Source organism: Fukomys damarensis, unplaced genomic scaffold (assembly GCF_012274545.1).
Source record: "Fukomys damarensis isolate Sample0158 unplaced genomic scaffold, DMR_v1.0_HiC HiC_scaffold_27, whole genome shotgun sequence".
NCBI classification, from domain to species: domain Eukaryota; kingdom Metazoa; phylum Chordata; class Mammalia; order Rodentia; family Bathyergidae; genus Fukomys; species Fukomys damarensis.
This window is the reverse complement of record NW_022900939.1, coordinates 17,129,594-17,147,306: the sequence shown is the minus strand read 5'-3', so window position 1 is coordinate 17,147,306 and position 17,713 is coordinate 17,129,594. Positions and strand designations below refer to the sequence as shown.

The window sequence follows — 17,713 nt, the reverse complement described above, 5'->3', positions numbered from 1 at the left end:
GGGAGGACGTGCCGACTCAACTCTAGGAGGACTGTGGGGACGGCACCTAGAAAAGAAGGAACAGCAAGGCCGGGAGGAGCCGCTGCAGCCCAGATGGACCTGAGGTTCACACAGGATTCAAGGACCAAGGTGGGGACCCCGCCAGCTTCACAGGCTCTGATGCCTGGTCTGAGCTGCCAAGGTCACTGTCCTTGGTGCTGCTCCCACAGCTGGATGCAATGTGGGGTCTCAGAGCCCCAAATCCCGGTATCAGGGAGCCAGGGCCAGCTCGGCAGCACCCCCACCCCAGCTTCCCCCTAGGCCTCTGCAGCCTCCCCCAGGCCCTGCAGAGCAAGGCCACAGCTAATCTGCTCTCCCAGCAGATTCCTCTGCAGAGAGATAAGCTGCCTCCCAGCCAAGGTGGGTGGGAAATCAGAACAACTTCCTTACTTGGGTTTTTTCCAGTTGAGAGAACATTCTATACCATGCTCACCGGTGTCGCTTAATTACCAAGTGTTTTCATGTTTGAGAAGACCCCAAATTGCAGAGAGACAGAGAGAGAGAGAGAGAGAGAGAGAGGGAGGGAGAGAGAGAGAAGGAGAGAGAGAGAAGAGGAGGAGGAGAGAGGAAGGGAGAGAGGCAGGAGAGAGAGAGATCTTTGGGATTTAGCAGAGGAATGTGAGGCCTAATTTTGCCTAATTACGAAATGTCTGGGCGGCAACTCTGACACGTCCCAGAGTAGGCAATGCAGACCCCTGGGCCTCGCGGGCGGTGGGGGCCCGGGGGCGCTGATGCAGATGTTTACCTGATGTCTTGGGCTGGAATCTGGTTTACATTGGGAAATCAGACTGTTTACAGGAGGCCACATCTGCCTCTCCCTCCCTTCCCTTTCATTTCCCCGTAATGTTCTGCAGGTCCCGCTCAGGTCTCTGTGGGCAGGTCAGGGACGCCACGAGAGCCACGCCATGCAGGCAGAGTCCCGAGTGGGGACACGTCGGCTCCCGGCTTGGCCGCTGGGTGGGCAGCCTGGGTCCGGGTGTGGGTCTGTGCCGGCGGTGGAGAGGTGGAGGGGTGGGACCCCCGCTGGGAGTGGAGCCCCGGGCACAGAGGCCAGGACCAGTGGAGGGCAGGGCCCTTCCTCCACCCCCACAACGCTGGCCAGGCCGTGGACACACGGGGACCCCAGAGCCTTCTGCTGAGTTCTGGCAGCAGAGCTGAGAGTGGCAGCACCGGAGCCAGTGATGTCTCTGCACGGGACAGCCCCAGGCCACAGGGGACGGAGAGCCAGAGCCCAGCTGAAGGGCAGGGTCCAGTGGGGCTCTCGCAGGACAAGGGGAGCTGGGGAGGGAGGGGGCCGAAGGGGGTCCGCGATGGAGAGCCCGGTGTGGGGGAGCACAGGGCCCGAGGCGCCTCGGCCCAGCCTCTCTGCCTCCTGGTGCCTGGACCAGCCCTCCCTCAACCGCCAGGGCTCCACTGTGGTGAGGGCCCCTCTCATGCACCCCAGCCCCTGGAAGCAGGGACTGCCCATTCCTCTGCGAGCCCACTGAGTGAGATTCCACTGCGAGGATGGACCACGGATCCTTGCCCTCTGCGTTCAGCTCCAGGCATGTGCAGCTCGTGTCCGGCTCTCGGCCACTGTGCACACTGCTGGGATGAACACGGACACACAGAGGTCTCCTTCGGTCCCGGCGCAGCCCTGGGCGCACAGTAGGCATGAGACTGCCAGGCCACCGGGGATTCTCTCCCTGAGGGAGCTCCCGTAGCTCCGCAGAGGACTCTGCTGTCTTCTCCTCTGTCCCTTTCTGCTTTCTAGAGAGCTGATGGAATGGCAGCGCTTTGGCATCCATATTATCCCACCGAGCACAGGCTCCTCCCGTGCCTGTCACCGGGCAGAGACTCGGGAGCTGGGAGCCCCGATCCTGAGCTGGCACCTTCACGGCTGCCTCAACACCCCCTGCGGTCACACTTTTGGGGCGGACTCAGAGAATACAATCCATCGTATCTTGTTGGAGAGTTTCCTTTTGCGAGATTTCTATTCCATCCAGCTCTTTGCAACTAATTAGCAGCTTTGAAAGAATAAAGGAATACCTTGTAGTCTAAGGCTGCAAAGTAAAACATGGAGCAAAGTCGAGTGTAATCTGCCCACCAAGAGGTGCCTGGCTTGCATTTTTCTGTTGTTTCCCTTGGCCGCTCTCCTGTTTCCCACACAGATATGGACTTAGCCCTTGCACCCGGGGACCAGATAGAGGGTGTAGCTGTGTGTTTCCCAGGCTAAGGAAATTTTTCCAGGATCAAGGATTTTAAGAGCTTAATACTATTCCGAGAAGTTCTGCCTTTTTGTACACTGTAAAGATGGAAAATGACTGGCATCCCTCATAAATCGTTCCGCTAATACTTCTGGAGATAAAGTTGAGCGGTGCAATTGATGTTGCAAAGGCTCTGGGCGCATTCTGTCAGCTGATGCCGGATGTGTTTACCACCTCCTTCCTGAGGAGACTTTCTCAACCCTCGGCTCCCACGAAGAGCCTGGCAGTGGGACTTGTCACTGCCCCGCCACATGGAAGGCTGGGGTCATCCCGCGGGCCTTGTTCCCATGCCTGCTCCCCGCTCCATCTTCCCCCTCTTGCCTCTCTGGGCTCCAGCCCCCTTTTCTCTGCCTTCTCTCCGAGTTGGGGTAGAGCTGAACTCACCTCATACATGTGCTCGCTGTTTTCCTTGCCCAGACTTGATCTGGTGTTTTCCTAAGTTCTCGGGTCTGGGGTGTTAGTGACGGCGGGCTCTGTTCTTGCCTTTAGCTGGTATTTCCCCACCATTGGCGTTCTCTGGCGAGTACTTCCGTGCGTCGTTCGAAAGGATCTTCAGTTGCCTTTCTTGGCTTCAGAGGGGCTGCGGCTCAGGGTGAGAAACAGGAGCAGCGCCTTGGTGTGTGACGCACATGGTGGGAGCGAGCATCTTCTCTCCCGAGGTGGGGATGGCGCAGGGACCACCAGCGGGCACTGATCCCCGCTGTGTGGGGAAGAACAGATCGTGACTGTTTCTACCGTGGCTTCTACAGGGCGCTCCCTGTGCCCCTGTCGTCAGGCTTGGGGTGGGAGCGCCACCAGCAGACAGCGCGAATTTGCCCGTGGAGTCTTTCTTCCCCACTCATACCCATGGCTGAGCGACGGCAGGTGACCAGGAGGGCGTGGCCTCGCACCCATGGCTGTGCGGACGCAGGAGATAAAGGCGGTTGTCCAGGTGACGGTTGTAAGTGTGGAAAATGACAGCCAGCATCCCGAGATGGTTTGATCCCACATTCTGCAGGAACATACATCCCCTCCTCTCACGTGTGACAGCCCTGGTGGCCATGCAGGAGAGCAGAGCTGGAGCCAGTGGCCACTTCCGGCAGGGGTAGAGCAGCTGTTTCCTGTGCCTTCGGGACTGCCTGCGACTCTCTTCTGCTTCTTGACACCTGAGGCACTGCCCTGTCCTTGTCTCCTGAAGATCTGTCCTCATCTTCTAGCCTGGCTTAGTGCTGGGAGCGGTCCCCGGCCCTGTTCTCCAGCAGCTTGCTCTTCCTTGCTGTGGCCGCCACACCACAGGGCCCCCTTCCCCTCCAGTCCAGCTATTTCTGTATCTGGTCACAGAGACACCTCAGTAGGTGACTGCAACCGAGGTGTGGCCATGCTGCACCTTCTGTTGTCCTGAGGTGATGTGGGGAGACTTTTGCTGCCTCTACAATGTGTGCCTGTCGCTCCACTGTCTGTTGGAGCGGTGTTGCTGTTTGTCACAGTGCTTGCTGTGTTCTCTAGGATTTACTACTTAAAGCAGCCTTTGTGGTTTGTTACAATGCTTCTCTTTGCTCACCAAATGTGGGCTCCTGGCAGTCACAGTGTCATCTGTCTGCTGTCTTTATGTGACCCACCTCATGCTGTGAGGTTAGGGTTAGGCAGACAGGAGGAACCCAAGTGTGGGTCTGGCTGCTGCTCCTTCAGTGGTCCCAAGCTGCTTGCCTTTGACCCAGGAGTCTCACACTTGTTCTATCCAGCAAGTGATGTCTCTTCTAACCAACGTTCCTTTGGGGAACCTGCAGCTGCTTGGGGTCCACCTGCAGCCTGAGTAAAGACAACAGGTGACTTAATGTTTGTTCATAGCAAGGTCCATGCGACCTCCCTGCCTCCACTGGATGGGCTCTCTCCTCTCTGCCGTCCTATTTTCAGCTCTCTATTGCCCTCTGGCGGCTCTCCCTCGGCAGCTTCTCCTCCGTATTAAATGTGGATCCTCCAGAAGGCCTCAGTTCTCTCCCCTTCCACCTCTATTTCTGCTTCTCTCTGTGCGTCTCTCTTTTCTCCGCTCCGTTATTCCCCATATTTACATGACACCCATGCGCAGGAAACCCCATGGTGATCCTCAGGGCACAACCTGGCCAGGTGCACACGTTGGTCATCAACCACAGGGGACCTCTGCTGACCACTGTACCTGTGTCTTTGCTCCCATCAAAGGCAGCAGCAGATTCTGTCCTGGCTTTCCCGGTGCAGGAGGTTGTGCTGCTGTCCTCCACGAGGAGCATGAGCCAGACTTGGGACCCCCCTTTTCTTCCTCTCCTCGGTCTCCTCATCAGCAGGTCATGGCATTATGGCCTTACGTTCACTCATGTTGAAATCAGGGGTGCGCCCTGCCCTGAGCTGCATCTGTGACCTGCCTGAAGTCTCTCCGTGTCACTCAGCCCATCACTTCCACCTCTTCCTTCCTCTGACAACCCTTCCTGTCAGAGCAGTGCCAGTGGCTTTAGACAGCACCCTCCATCGGGCCAGGGATTTAGCTCAACGGTTCGGTGGCCTGCCTCACAAGCACAAGGACCCGAGTTCGATCCCCGGTACCAAAAAAAAAAAAAAGGAAGAAAGCACCCTCCATCTCTCCTCCTCAGCCCAAGACTCCCCAATTGCCTGTGTCCTCAGCCAGGCTCTGCCCTCTGCAGAGTCACCCAGGTAGTGATGGGTCTTCCGGAAGTTGTAATGCACATGGGTGAGGGGAGGGGCTCCCAAGCTCCATCTCCCAGTGGGCTCAGCTTGGGCTTTGGATCCTTTCACATGTTTTGTTATTAAACAAAGCCGGTTAATTAAATTTTGTAGTTTATCTTGTGTTTAATTTACTTTGATTATCCCATCCTTCAGTGACTTGTGTCACTGGCAACGTCAAGTGTGTTTGGTGGTGTGTGTATTTACCCTGTGGAAAGCACTGCTCCCCCAGTGAACAGTCTTGGAGTGGGTGGCAAGGTCACTGTGTCCTTGAGGAAGGGTGCTCTTCTTTTCTGTCAGACACCAGATGCCAGCTCTCAGCTTTGTTACATTTTCTACTTTCCTTGCTTTCCATTTAATCTGTTATCTTTTAGCAACACACTTCTTTCTCTTTCTTTTAAAAAAATGTATTACATTAGAGGCTTTGCTTCTGATTTCTCTATAAATGATTTTTAACTAAATGGAAAACCCACAATATGCATGTCTCTCTGCCTCCCGATTAGTCTTCTTTATTTCCTTCTATTGATTAATGGCTTTAGTTACACGAGAAATTCTCCATCACAGTTAATCGCAAGCAAGCAGCATTATGGTAAATAAGTTCACAGGGAGAACTTCCCCCAAATCCCTTCTCTTTCTGGCCCTTGCCCAGCAATGTTAGCGCACTGTGTCTGAATTTTCACTTGACTTTCTGTAATAATTCAAACACACACACACACACACACACACACACACACACTTCTTTTTTGCTTATAAAATGGAAATATTTCAAGGTCACCATTTGCAGAAATCCCTTGTTCTTTCCTCACGATATCCCTTTGTGTAGCTGCACCTTTCCAAGTTCCTAGCAGAAGATCACTTCATTTCCACACCATTTGTTTGGTGTTGTTCTGCTGTTCCCATGACACGGAATGCAGCTATGGATGCCCTTGTTTATGAATACCTTTGTGCTGACATGTTACCGTTCCGAGATGGGGTGGAAGAGCCAAAGGATATTCACATTTCACATTTTAAAAACGAAAGACAGAAAGAGGGGTGGAAATGTGAGCACACAACGTGCTGGTGTAGTTCAGAGAGCGCAGGAGGTGCTGGTGCCTAGCGCTCAGCGAAGGAGCCAGCAGTGTCTTGCAAATGCAAGGGGCAGAGCCAAACAGGTGCCACACGCCCAGGTGAGCAGCCGGTGGTGTCATGGTTGTGGCTGGTGGCGACCACACATGCAGATGCCTGGAAGCTTTTTATTTCTTTAGTTTTTTTGCAGTGCTAAAAATCTAACATTCCAAGAAACCGTCCATATCTGGACAAACCAAGCAGCCCCAAAGGTCAGAGAGAGCAAATATTTTAAATAATTCACCAGTAGCGGCTGAACACATAACAGCACATACCTTTCCTGCCTACCTGTCCTGCTCCAGCAGCTCGTGTGCTTCGCCCGAGGCTGACATCCTGTTCTCATATCCATGCTTTGCTTGGACCCAAAATAAACGTGGTGGGGACAGTGAAACTTCGGTTTAGTCCCCGTTGTAATGGCAATGATTTGGGCTTCATGTTTTAAAATCTGGGTTTGCTACTGCCTTTGGGAAAGTTCTAGTTTTCATTTTTCAGCTGACTTTGGATTTTGTCATAACTTTCTTGGACTTTGGATTTTGTTATAAATGGCTGTTGGGTTTTATCGAGTGCTTCTTGGGCATCTCTGGAGAATATTCGCTGCTTTATTTGGTTTTCCAGCAACTGTGTTTCCTATCAGCACTGTTGTTTCTCAAGGAGAAGCCCCAGCACATACAACTTTGTAGAATGTCGTAGTTTTCTCCCAGTGAGCAGCTGCCCTCTTGGTGACCAGCCCTTCTCAATGGATGAGTGCAGAGGGGCGAGGTGTCCTGCCCTCCAAGGTATGAGCTGTGTCCTGGCCTCCTCAAAGAGCTATGGCCTTTTACCAACATGACTGTCCTTACATGGTTCAGGGGCAGTTGACATTGGGCTGGCTCAAGGGGACCAAGAACTCCAAGGCCATCTTCAGACTGCCTGTCTCCAGCCCTGACAGTACAGCCCCTTGTGAGCTGGAGCTCAGAGAATGAGTGAGTTCAGACCAGACTGTGACATCAGCTTGTGCTGGAAGGGTCTCCCCAGAGAATAGTGCACCACATCTGCCCCTGCAGGGGAGCAGAGACCCCAGCAGTGTTAGCTTCTGTCCAGAGGCAGAATTAGAACTGACTCCGCTCTCCTGGGTGTCAATGTCCTTGGGAGATCCTCCGTCCCACCACCTCTGGTCTGCACCAACCCATGGGGACACCCTGGCCCAGCACACAGAGGACATCATGCCGGGAGGCCTGGAGGAAGGGTGATGTACACACCCAGGTGACCTCAGAAATGGGAAGACAGCCAGGTGTGGTGGTACACACCTGTAATCCCGGCACTCGGGGGGCTGAGGCAGGAGAATCGCTGTGAGTTCGAGACCAACCTGGGCTACATAGTGAGTTCCCGGTCAGTCTCAACTACATAGTAAAAAAACAAAAACAAAAACAAACGAACAAAAAAACAGGTGGACTCCAGGGCAGGGCCTCCCACTGCTGCTCCTCACTTCAGGGGAGCGGGCCCTCTCTCATCCTTTGCCACTAAGAAAAATGAGAAAGGACAGTGTGGAGAGAGAGGTATCCTAAACGGTAGCCCAATTGGTGGCTGGGAGCCGCTTACCAGGAGACCCTCAAGGTGGTCGGGTCTGAGGCCAAGAGCAGTGCTCCCAGGAGGGCCTTCTGTGGTCCTCAGTTCTATGTTCAAGGTCGAATGTACTCTGGATGCCAGGCAGGCTTGGGTCCCACACGGAAGCCTCAGAACATTCCAGGAAGAGGTGACTGACCAGGGGCCAGGTTCTTGGAGCAAAACTATACCTTCTCCATCACATTAAAAAAAATTAAAATTCCTAGGCTGGGATATAATGCAGTGGTAGAGCAGTTGCTTATCATGTTTTGTGTCATGTGTGAGGCTCTAAGCCCCATCCCCGCTGCTGTGAAACAAAGAAATACACAAATGAATGAAAGCAACACACCTCCTATTGTCTCCTGTATTGCAATGGAAAAATAAACACTCATGCATGTGACACCAAGTGGCTGTGGGACTCATGTCCATAGGACACGGTCCTAAGTGACACACCTCATCCACAAGGGCAGCAGGCCCTGAGGTGGCTCCTGGTGAGGAAGAGTGTGACTCAGGCACCTGGCTGGAGCTTGTCCTGGAGGCAGAAGAAAGCCGTGGGGACCCATCTCAGCCCTACCAGGGGGCGCCCTCCAGTAGCGCCAGCCACGGGTGCTCAAGGGTGCCAGGAAAGGCCACACTGTGTGAAGAACCCAGCGCTCCTGACAGCACAGAGAGCTCTGAAGTCACAATGACACCTTTAGTTTGTGATCCTCAGCGACACTGAGAAGCAGTGGGGGGCAACCCCGGGAAGATGTGGTACAAAGGTGAAGGGCAACAGTTTCCCCAGGTGCCAGATAGACCACAGGGACCCTCTGCGGGAGGACAGCAAGACCTGTCCCACTAGTTCCTTCTCCAGTGCCTGTCCTTTCTTCATGAATGCTGTCCTGATCCCAGGCTCCTCCACAGAGAGGACAGGACACTGGGACCTCCCCGTGCCACCTGGCCATGCTTTTCATAACGTGAAGGAGGTAGGGGAAGGAGGCATAGAGAGACAGAGACAGTGACACGAAGAGACCCCTGCACAGAGCAGCAGTCAGACGGGGCTGGTGGTGTGTGGCTAAAATTCTGCTTCTCAGGACTGTTTCAAAAATAATTCAATGTATTGCTAAGGTCAAGTGCAAAAATAAATCAATGCATAAATGTCTGAGATGTTGCTTGTGGGTTTTTGAGCTAACCGGGTCCAGCCTGAAGTGGCCAATAAGCAGAGGCCACGTGGAAGTTGCCTTTGTCACATGTTTATGTCATGACTGCTCACTGCTTCCTTCCCATTCCAGCGAGGGAGTGGTGTGGTCTCTGAGGAAGTTCCACCATGAGAGGCTTCTGATAACTACCAGGCCATCCTGGGCTCCACAGGCCACTGCATACATGGGTAAAACAGATGTCAGGTGGTGTCCAGAGACCACAGGGTCCTGTCAAAGATGGAGGCACAAGGAGGAAATTCTCCCATTAACTTCTCTTCCTCTGCCATGGGAAAGCAGTCCCAGTTTGTGGTTCCCAGCCCCCTCCCCACCTTAGACAAAGCCAAAAGAGAAACAGTGACTACATTTGCCCTCAGGGGAGGTGGGGCCTGAAGCTTTGAGAATCCCTCACTCTTCCTGCCTGTGTGTCTAGGTCAGCCTTGCTTCACCCCAGGTCACCCCACCTGGTAGCCGGTGTCACAATAATGGCCTGGCCATTGGTGGGGGCAGCAACAGCCCCGATGGGAAGGGGCAGTCAGAATACAGGGACGTCACAGCCTGCACACACATCCTCCTGGAGACAGGGGGGCCTTGGGGCTGTTTCTGAAGTTGGCAACCGTGTCCTGCACCTGGAAGGAGGGTGGGGGAGCCACAGGCAGGGTGGGTCCTCCTGCCCCCTAGATCAAGAGGACACCGGACACAGATCCAAAGGAAAGCCTGGTGCTCCTGGTCACCTGGACTGCACCTTCCAGGCATCCCAGACACGGGCACCCCCCCACCACCACCCCCACACCCCGTTTTAGGAAGACAGCAAATCCCTGCTGTCCCCTGCGGCCTCCACTTCTCTTTCGCCATTCAACAGCACCACCTGGTGGTATTTTTCAGGAGCTGCACGCAGCTCGCCTGGGGTTTTCCTAGTCTGAAGAGGACATTTTGGAGCTCAAGATTCCTGGACAAAATTTTTGTTTGGCTTTGAGTTTTTTGTTTTGTCTTTTTTGGGGGGATGCTTTTGAATCGATGAGCCATGTAAAGGTGTCTACATTGAATTCAATGATAAAGAGCTAAATTTTATTTATTTATTTATTTATTTTTCTTTCTTTCTTCCTGGTAGGGATCAAACTCAGGGCCTTGTGCTTGCAAGGCAGGTGGCGGTGCCACTGAGCTAAATCCCTGGCCTCAAATTGTCTAAAATAACTCTTTTAAAAACTAGCCTGGTGGGCTGGGGATTTAGCTCAGTGGTTCCAGAGCCTGCCTCGCAAGCGCAAGGACCCAAGTTCCATCCCCAGTATCACACACACACACACACACACACACACACACAAAGCCACCTTGGGTTGTATTCCTGCAGGAACAGAATATGCATTCTCAGAAAAGGTGAGCAGATAAAGCCAAAGTCAGGCCCAACTTTGCAGAGTGACATGATGGAGATTCACTGGGCTGAAAGTTAATTTAGAGGTAAGCTATTTATCACGAGTTTTTTTTTTCTCCCACGTTTTTAGTTTCCCAAATGTCTATACTTTTTAGCACAGCCAGCAGCAAGTGGCAGGCAATGATTCTTCAGGGTCCACTGAGGCCACAGGAATGAGAAGCCCTCTTGTCCCCCCAGGTGACAGCTCCGGTGCTCCTCGCCTGCTGGCAGCAGCCCTGTCTCCTAGTGGATGGGTGGGCCTCTGTTGCACACAGTGAGACGAGAGGTCCTTAAGTCCGGGGCAATGGGACCAGCCCTCTTACCTCAGGCGGCTGCCACGAGGCCCTGCAACCCCACGCCCTTCACAGGCTGAGGGAAAGCAGCCAGAGAAGCTCCAGGAGTGTGGCAGTGAACCTATGATGCTGGGAGAACCAGGGCCAACCTCAGGGACCAGGATGTGCAGTCCCATGGCCTGTGGGAGCCCACGCCTCTGGATGGCTCAGGGGGTGCTCATGACGTGGGTGCGACCCTCCAAATTCCAGGCCTTGAAACTCTAACGGCCAACATGGTGGTACGAAAAGTTCCCTTACATGGTAGCCAGGCATGGGTCTCCTTTGTTGTGAACAGGATTAAAGTTCTTAAAAAAAGAGGCTCACTCAATGTCTGGCCATTTCTCCTGCTCCTTTCCACCAAATATCCTAGTTCATCACTTTCAAGTTCTGCCTTTGCAAAGAGACAAATACAGCTCAGCCAAATTCTTTGCCACTTTGCAACAATGACGGTCTTTCCCTCAGTTTCCAATAAGTATTTCCTCATTTCCATCTGAATCCTTACGAGAATGGCCTTTGCAGCCCAGATTATCCTGGCCACAACCCCAGGGCATCTCTGGGATACCGAGGCTTTCTCAGGCTTTGTTCCTGGCGCTCTGGGCTTTTCCCAGCATGCTCCCTCTTACGCTTCCGGTCTCCGCCCATTACCCAGCTCCAAACTCTCTTCCCCATTTGTAGGTCTTTGCTACAGCAACAGTGGATGGGCTCTCTCACCGTTCCACGTCTCCACGTCGGGACACAGCCCCCTCTGGAAGCAGAGAGCAGCCCCCAGCAGACCTGAACCTGCCGTCGCCTCCATCTTGGACTTCCAGTTCCAAAACTGGGGGAAATGAATTTCTGTTCTTCATAAGTCGTCCAATCTCAGGTGTCTCGTTGCAGCTACACAGACCGAAGCAGGTGCAACAGCACAACAGCTTTTCCCAGCTACATACGGATCTCAGAAAAGAGCCAGCTCGTGACCTGTTTCTAAAGGAGTGGAACAAAAGGGAAACAACAGGAAGAGGGGGCTCTGGGATGCAGAGTGGCTTTGGTGATGCTGTCCCCAGCCAGGATCTTGGTGGTGACGCTCCCATGGTCACCTCAGCCCTGTCTAGAATGTCCACTGAGGAGGGGAGGGACTGGAATATCATCCTTAGCCCAGGTCTGCAAGGATCCCTACAAGGATTTGCTCTCTCCCTATAGATTGCTGCCCACAGCAGGACCAGTCCAGCACAATTGCCAGACCAGGCCCAGCAGCCCCTGCCCTCACTGCAGGACAGTCACATGATATCAGAGTTGCTGGAGCCATTCAGACAGTGCCAACAGCAGGGGGAAGAGGATGACCACTTTAATAGCACCCAGTGGGCAACTGGGACCGTTTCTCAGGAGATGTGTCCCCGTGGCTGGGCTGTGGTCTGAATGGTGCTGGGTTTTAGATAAAGCTAACAGTAGAGAAGTGTACTTCTAGTAGAGCAGGTGACCCTCCATACTATGGGTGGGCCTCATCCAATCAGTTGAAGGCCCTAATATGAAAATACTGAGGTTTTCCAAGAAGAAAAGAGCTTGCCTTCAGATTCCCTTTCGGATTCAAGACTGAAACATCAGTTCCTCCTGGAATCTTTGGCCTGGTCTGTAAATTTTAGACTCGCTAGCTTCCCATAATTCCTTTTAAAAAGTCTCCCTCTTTCTCTCTCTCTCTCTGTCTCTCCATCTCTCTCCTCTCTCTTCTCTGTCTCTCTCCCATTTCCTCTCCCTTCCTCCCTCCTTCAGTGCTACCTCCACTCATGAACTTGATTCTTTCCACGATTCTGGTTGTGAACTGAGTTGGATGGTTAGGGTCAATGTTGACCTTATGGAGAAATTGGATTCAGCTGTTGTCCAGTTCAGAATCGTGCCACGAAAATCATGGAGAGAGGAGCTCGTGAATCATGGTGCCACTCCATTCTCATATGCAGTACGTACAAGTTTCTATATAGATAAACATGCAATGCAGCTAGAGAGAGAGAGAGAGAGAGAGAGAGAGAGAGAGAGAGCAAGAGGGAGATTCGCGTCTATCACCTGTCTACATATGCCTGGATCTCCATCTCTCTCCATATGTATTTATAATCTACCTCTAGAACAAGAGAGAGAGAATCCCATACACACATTGTAGGCTGTCTCGCTGGTAATCCCTGACTGGTGCTTGTGTGCATATGAGAAAACCACCACACAGAGTCCCCTTGTCCTGAGCAGGGTGTGACAGGAGTCCACTAAGTGTCTTCAGCCAGGTGGAGGGGGAGATGCCTGCTTTGGCTCCCTGCAGCCTATACCCAGCAGTGGCCCTGGGCCACTGGGCCAGGGGCTTCTTCAGCCAACCAGGGCATCAACCCTTAGATCAACAGTCTACACATATTTTTTTATTTTATTTTATCTATTTGGGGGGGTGCCAAGGATCAAACTCCAGTTCTTGTGCTTGCGAGGCAGGCTGCAGAACCACTGAGCTAAATACTGGCCCAGACACATACTTGTTAAGTGCCACTGAATACCTCCACCTGACCCCCACAGAGAAATCCTGAGATTCTAACTTCGTTTTTCCCTGAGGAACTGGTGATCAAACTCAGAACCTTGGGCTTGCCAGGCAGGCTTGGCACCACTGAGCTACGCCCCTGGCCCTGAGATTTTAACTTTGCGATGTGTGAATCTGTCTGAATGATCGGCCCACCGCTCCCCAGACAGGAAGACAGCAGCTCTCTTGTCGTGCTGTTTACCCTGCTTCCGTGTCACTGAGAGCCCTGTTCGCTTTGATTTGGGAATGAGGAGGTGAGGGTGCAATCCTCACCCTGAGCCTGTGCACCTGTCACACAGGGGTCTGCGGGTTGTCCCTTCTGGCTCAGCACAACCTCCAGGTTCTGCTCTGAAAGAGTTACAACTGGCTGGAGGCACTGTCCTTGTGACTAATGATGTCTCATTACCCAAAGGTTTCCTTTGGCTCTAGACTGCTGAGTCCTCAATGGCTCCTGGCAGCCTGAAGGAGGGATGAGCTTAGATCCAGATCTGAGCCCTGGCGATTAACCACACATGCTGAGGCAGTTCAGGGAGGATGACGCCTTCTGTCACTTCTAGTCTGCAGTGCTCACACGTCGGACAGGGGCTCAGACACAGAGAGTAGGAGGGCCTGGGATGGAACAGGCAGCAATGGGGCCAGGCCTGGCCACTATATCCTGCGTACAGAAAGCTGTGGGCATCGGCCAGCACAAGCAGAATCCGCTTCTCCTGCATGCAAATATCCAGTCTCCTCATTGCCTGGGTTCTCTGTCTTCAACTGAGACACCAGCTTCACCCCCCCAACAAAAACAAACAAACAAACAACCTCTTCCAGCCAGGGTTGGTCCACAGTGAGATGCTGGCGGCTGTGTGTCAGGGTATGGATATTGATCAGTCAGTTGGGAATCCAAAAGCAGGACGTGCAGAACAATTTCAACGCAACTAACGCATCTGTGCATTCTCAGAACTCTGCTGGTCTCCGGAGCAGCTGCCCCTGCGCGTTTGTGAAGCCTGTGACCGGCCTGCTCAGGCGGGGGCCGCGCCCTCTGGCGGCGCCCAGAGTCATTTCAAGTGGTACCATTTCCAAGGGCAGCCAACAGATCAAGGTGAAAGGTGGCCATCTGTGATGTGTTCAAGAATTCAGACACACCGAGTCACCATGCAGGGTGATCTCCTGCACCTACTACAGCCTCACATCCGAGTCCAGTACCATTTGGAACCCAGGGTCTCAGTCGGATCAGTTCAGATGACCAAGGATATCTGCTAAGGGCAGTAGGGTCCCACACAGCTCTGTAATTCCCTCTTAGCTACCTGCGTGGAAACGGAATCTCCAGGTGGATGTTGTATTTCGCCAGCAAGAGCCTTTCCCATTGTGCTTCATGTGTCCTTTTCTTGCTTAACCATGAACATGCACTGTTATATCGTTTAACAATTCATAAATATAAGAATTCAGTTACTGTGTTAAAAGCATGAAACAAAACCAGGATGGTGAACCTCATCTCTTGCTCCTGCTACAAAGGACAACTCCCCAAATAACTTGTCTAGTCTTTTTTCTAAGCGAATAAATAGAGAAAAATCCAGAGATGTACATTTCTTCCATTTTAAAAGCGCTGTTTTCCCAAGAGAAAAGATATTATTAAAAAATAGCCTATGTTCACCACAGAAACAGGCAAACTTGCTTTTAGGGGTAAGAAATGTTTCCTGTTAGGAGTGAAAATTAGTGGAAGATAATTAGAAATATAGTGGACACCTGACGGTGGAGGACAGGGGAATTGGTCTCAGGATCCTCTAGGGCACCCAAATCCTCAAGCTATATATATTAGAGTCCCTTCTTTTATTTTCACAGAGCTATACACATCCCTGTGCATGCTTCAAACTATCTCTGTGTTGTTTAGGGAATAAAGCAAAGACTAACTCAGTGCTCTGACTGTATGGGGAAAATGCTTAGGAGGAAGACATTAAGAACCATTTACCTTGGGCCGAGGATTTCATTCAGTGGTGCAGCACCTGTCTCACAAGCTCAAGGATCTGAGTTTGATCCCTGATACCAGAAAAAAAAATGTATCTTAAAATCCATCACCTACCTTTGAGAATTTTGTAAGAATCTGATTCTTTCATATAAGACGGATGTTACCACTAATCCACCTTTTGAGTATCTGGTGTGCACAAGCACACTATTTCAGGCTGCTACTACTTGTCGATACTCACTACTGCCTCAGAATTAATTTATAGTCTTTATATAAAAGCATTTACTACCTAATACTGTCTTTGGTGCTGGGCATGGGACACAGAGCCTTATACATATTAGACAAGGGCTCTGCTAATGAATTATACTCCCAGCCCCAACTCCCCCACATTTTAATGTTCTAATGTAAAAGTTTAGAATCTTAATACAATTTTTTGTGTGATTTCACCTGTTTATAGTTTAAGGACAAGCACCACTAAGCTACAGGGTTGGAAGTCAAGATTTCGGCTGTCACGTTGAGGTGTCCCTGATTAACTGAAGGTCCAGGGCCTGCTGTAAGGATCTCTGTTCCCGGTGGTGCATTTATATGGGATAAAAACCTAATAAAGAATGTAATAAAACAATAATGATACTTTAATATGAGATATAATTATTTATATCAATCTTTTAAATATGAGATTAGAAGACATTTTGATGTGATGAGTAGACTTGTAATGAATAAAACTCCCTTTCATAGAATCTTCACAATTGCAAGTGTTTGAGGGGAAGGACCTGGAAGAAGACATCTAAAGATGTTTCTGAACTTGCTCTTCCAGTCACAGTGGATGGACAGGAGAGGACAGAACCTCCCAAACAGAAAGGGGCCCAGCACTGCAGCCAGCAGGCAGCCAGTGCCGTGGGAAGTGTCCTTTTCCTGCCCTTTTGAGTCTCCATATAAGTTTTAGCCCTGGCTTACCTATGCAAAATTAATCTTCTGATTTTATTATGCTGTAATTCTCAACATGGAGGAATTTTCCCCCAGGGGACATTTGGAAACACGGGGTGGGGGATTTCTGTTGTCAAAATTAGGAAAGCAGGTGGCAGAACCACTGAGCTAAAACCCTGGCCCTCCAAATAAAAAGATTTTTAAGGGTCAGGGTTTTAGCTCAGTCATGCCTCTGCCTGCCTCTCAAGTACAAGGTTCTGAGTTCGATCCCCAGTACCAAAAAACAAAACAAAATTTAAAGGGATGGAAATGTAGCTCAGTGTGAAGGCCCTGGATTCAATCCCTAACACTACAAAAATAAACAAACAAACAAACAAACAAAGCCATAAAGTGCACCAAATGGCCCCTCCAAATAATTAATTATGTAGCCAAAAAGTGCAGATTTCCAAGGCCAGGTAGGTGTTGGCAACAGTAGAAGCAGCAACAGCAGTCAGTCTCAAACACAGCCCCAGGGGAGAGGAGGGACTTTGCCCTTGGTGGCAGCAGACAAGGGGGAGTGGGCTGGTCTGCCTGTCCCCAGAGCCCCCCCCAGCATCTGTTAAGTGCTGATGTTCCAGCCCGAGGTCCAGGACAGGAACTGAGGGTTGTTAGACAGCTGAGCAATGTGGGAGCACAGGGTAAAACACTCAGGGAGTCACGCGAGCTGCCCCTGACCCCACGGGCAGTCCTCTGACTCATCAGACCCCAAGCAGCTGCTTCTCTCCAACCTGCTCCAGCCACCGCTCATGCTTGTTTCCAGGACGCAGCCCAGGCGCCACAGAAACAGACTCTGCCTGAGCCCAGAGGCCAGAGCCCGAGTTCAGGTGTGGAAAGGGCTGCTCCTCAAGGCTGAGAAGGGGTCTGCTCTCCCCTCTCCCCAGTGCTGGTGGTTGCCAGTGATCTTTGGTGTCTCGTGACTCTGGACGCATCACCTCGACCGCTGCTTTTGTTATTTCATGGTGTCCTCCCTGTGTGCACGTCCACACTTCCCCTTGCCATCAGAGTCCTGATCCTACTAGGTTACTGTCCACCTTGGTGACCACACTGACTTGATTATCTCTGTAAAGACCTGGTTGGCAAGTAAGGTCCCAGAGTACAGTCTGGGGGTCGTGCCTCGAACACATTAATTTAGGGGACACAGTTTAGCCCCTGCCATAGCGTGCCATCCAACTAAGATAGAAGTCTTGCTACCATCCTGCCTTTGTCAATGGCCCTTCTCAAATGTCCTGACACTCAGGACAAAATTCAGTGTCTGGACACCTCCAGGCCTGCCTTCCTACAGGCACTGGGGTTCGTCTGATGCCTCTCTCTGCCACAGGGATCTCTGTCCCTCCCCACAGGATGGTGGCACCATGCATTCCCCTTCCCCCTAGTGGCCCCACAGTTGATGGGGAACTGAACTTTACTCTCCACTTTGTCCCAGAACTCATCACGGGGGAGTGCCAGAGCAAGAAGTCACAGGGTCAGTTCTGAGTGATCTCTGGACCACTGCATGAAGGATTCCAGGGGGAGAAGTTGAACAGGCTGGCATGGAGCAGGGAGCCAATGCTCAGAGAAATGGAGAAAGAAGGAAAGGATGGCCAAGGAAGAGCTTTGTACAGTGGGCTATATTTATTTAGAGGGTCCAGGATTAGAACTTGATGTACAGAGAGCCAAAGAGTTGGTCAAACTCCTGGGAGAAGGGGCACTTTTCAGTATACCAGGGGCC

At 51.7% G+C, this 17,713-nt stretch overlaps 1 protein-coding gene and 1 long non-coding RNA gene across 2 annotated transcripts; one reads left to right on the top strand and one right to left on the bottom strand.

Annotated features, from left to right (window-relative positions):
* Positions 1-78: 78 nt before the first annotated feature.
* Positions 79-3,143, bottom strand: LOC104870190. Its single transcript, XM_010635632.1, has 2 exons — positions 2,670-3,143; positions 79-2,081 (listed from the first exon to the last, which is right to left on the bottom strand). Exon 2 carries the CDS (start codon positions 1,824-1,826, stop codon positions 870-872), a length of 957 nt encoding a protein of 318 aa, XP_010633934.1. The 5' UTR covers positions 1,827-2,081; positions 2,670-3,143; the 3' UTR covers positions 79-869.
* Positions 3,144-9,379: 6,236 nt separating this feature from the next.
* Positions 9,380-14,601, top strand: LOC104870189. The gene is made up of 5 exons (XR_782467.1): positions 9,380-9,496; positions 10,185-10,291; positions 11,252-11,470; positions 12,323-12,506; positions 14,041-14,601. It is a non-coding gene; the product is annotated as an uncharacterized LOC104870189 (long non-coding RNA).
* The last annotated feature ends 3,112 nt before the right edge of the window (positions 14,602-17,713 follow it).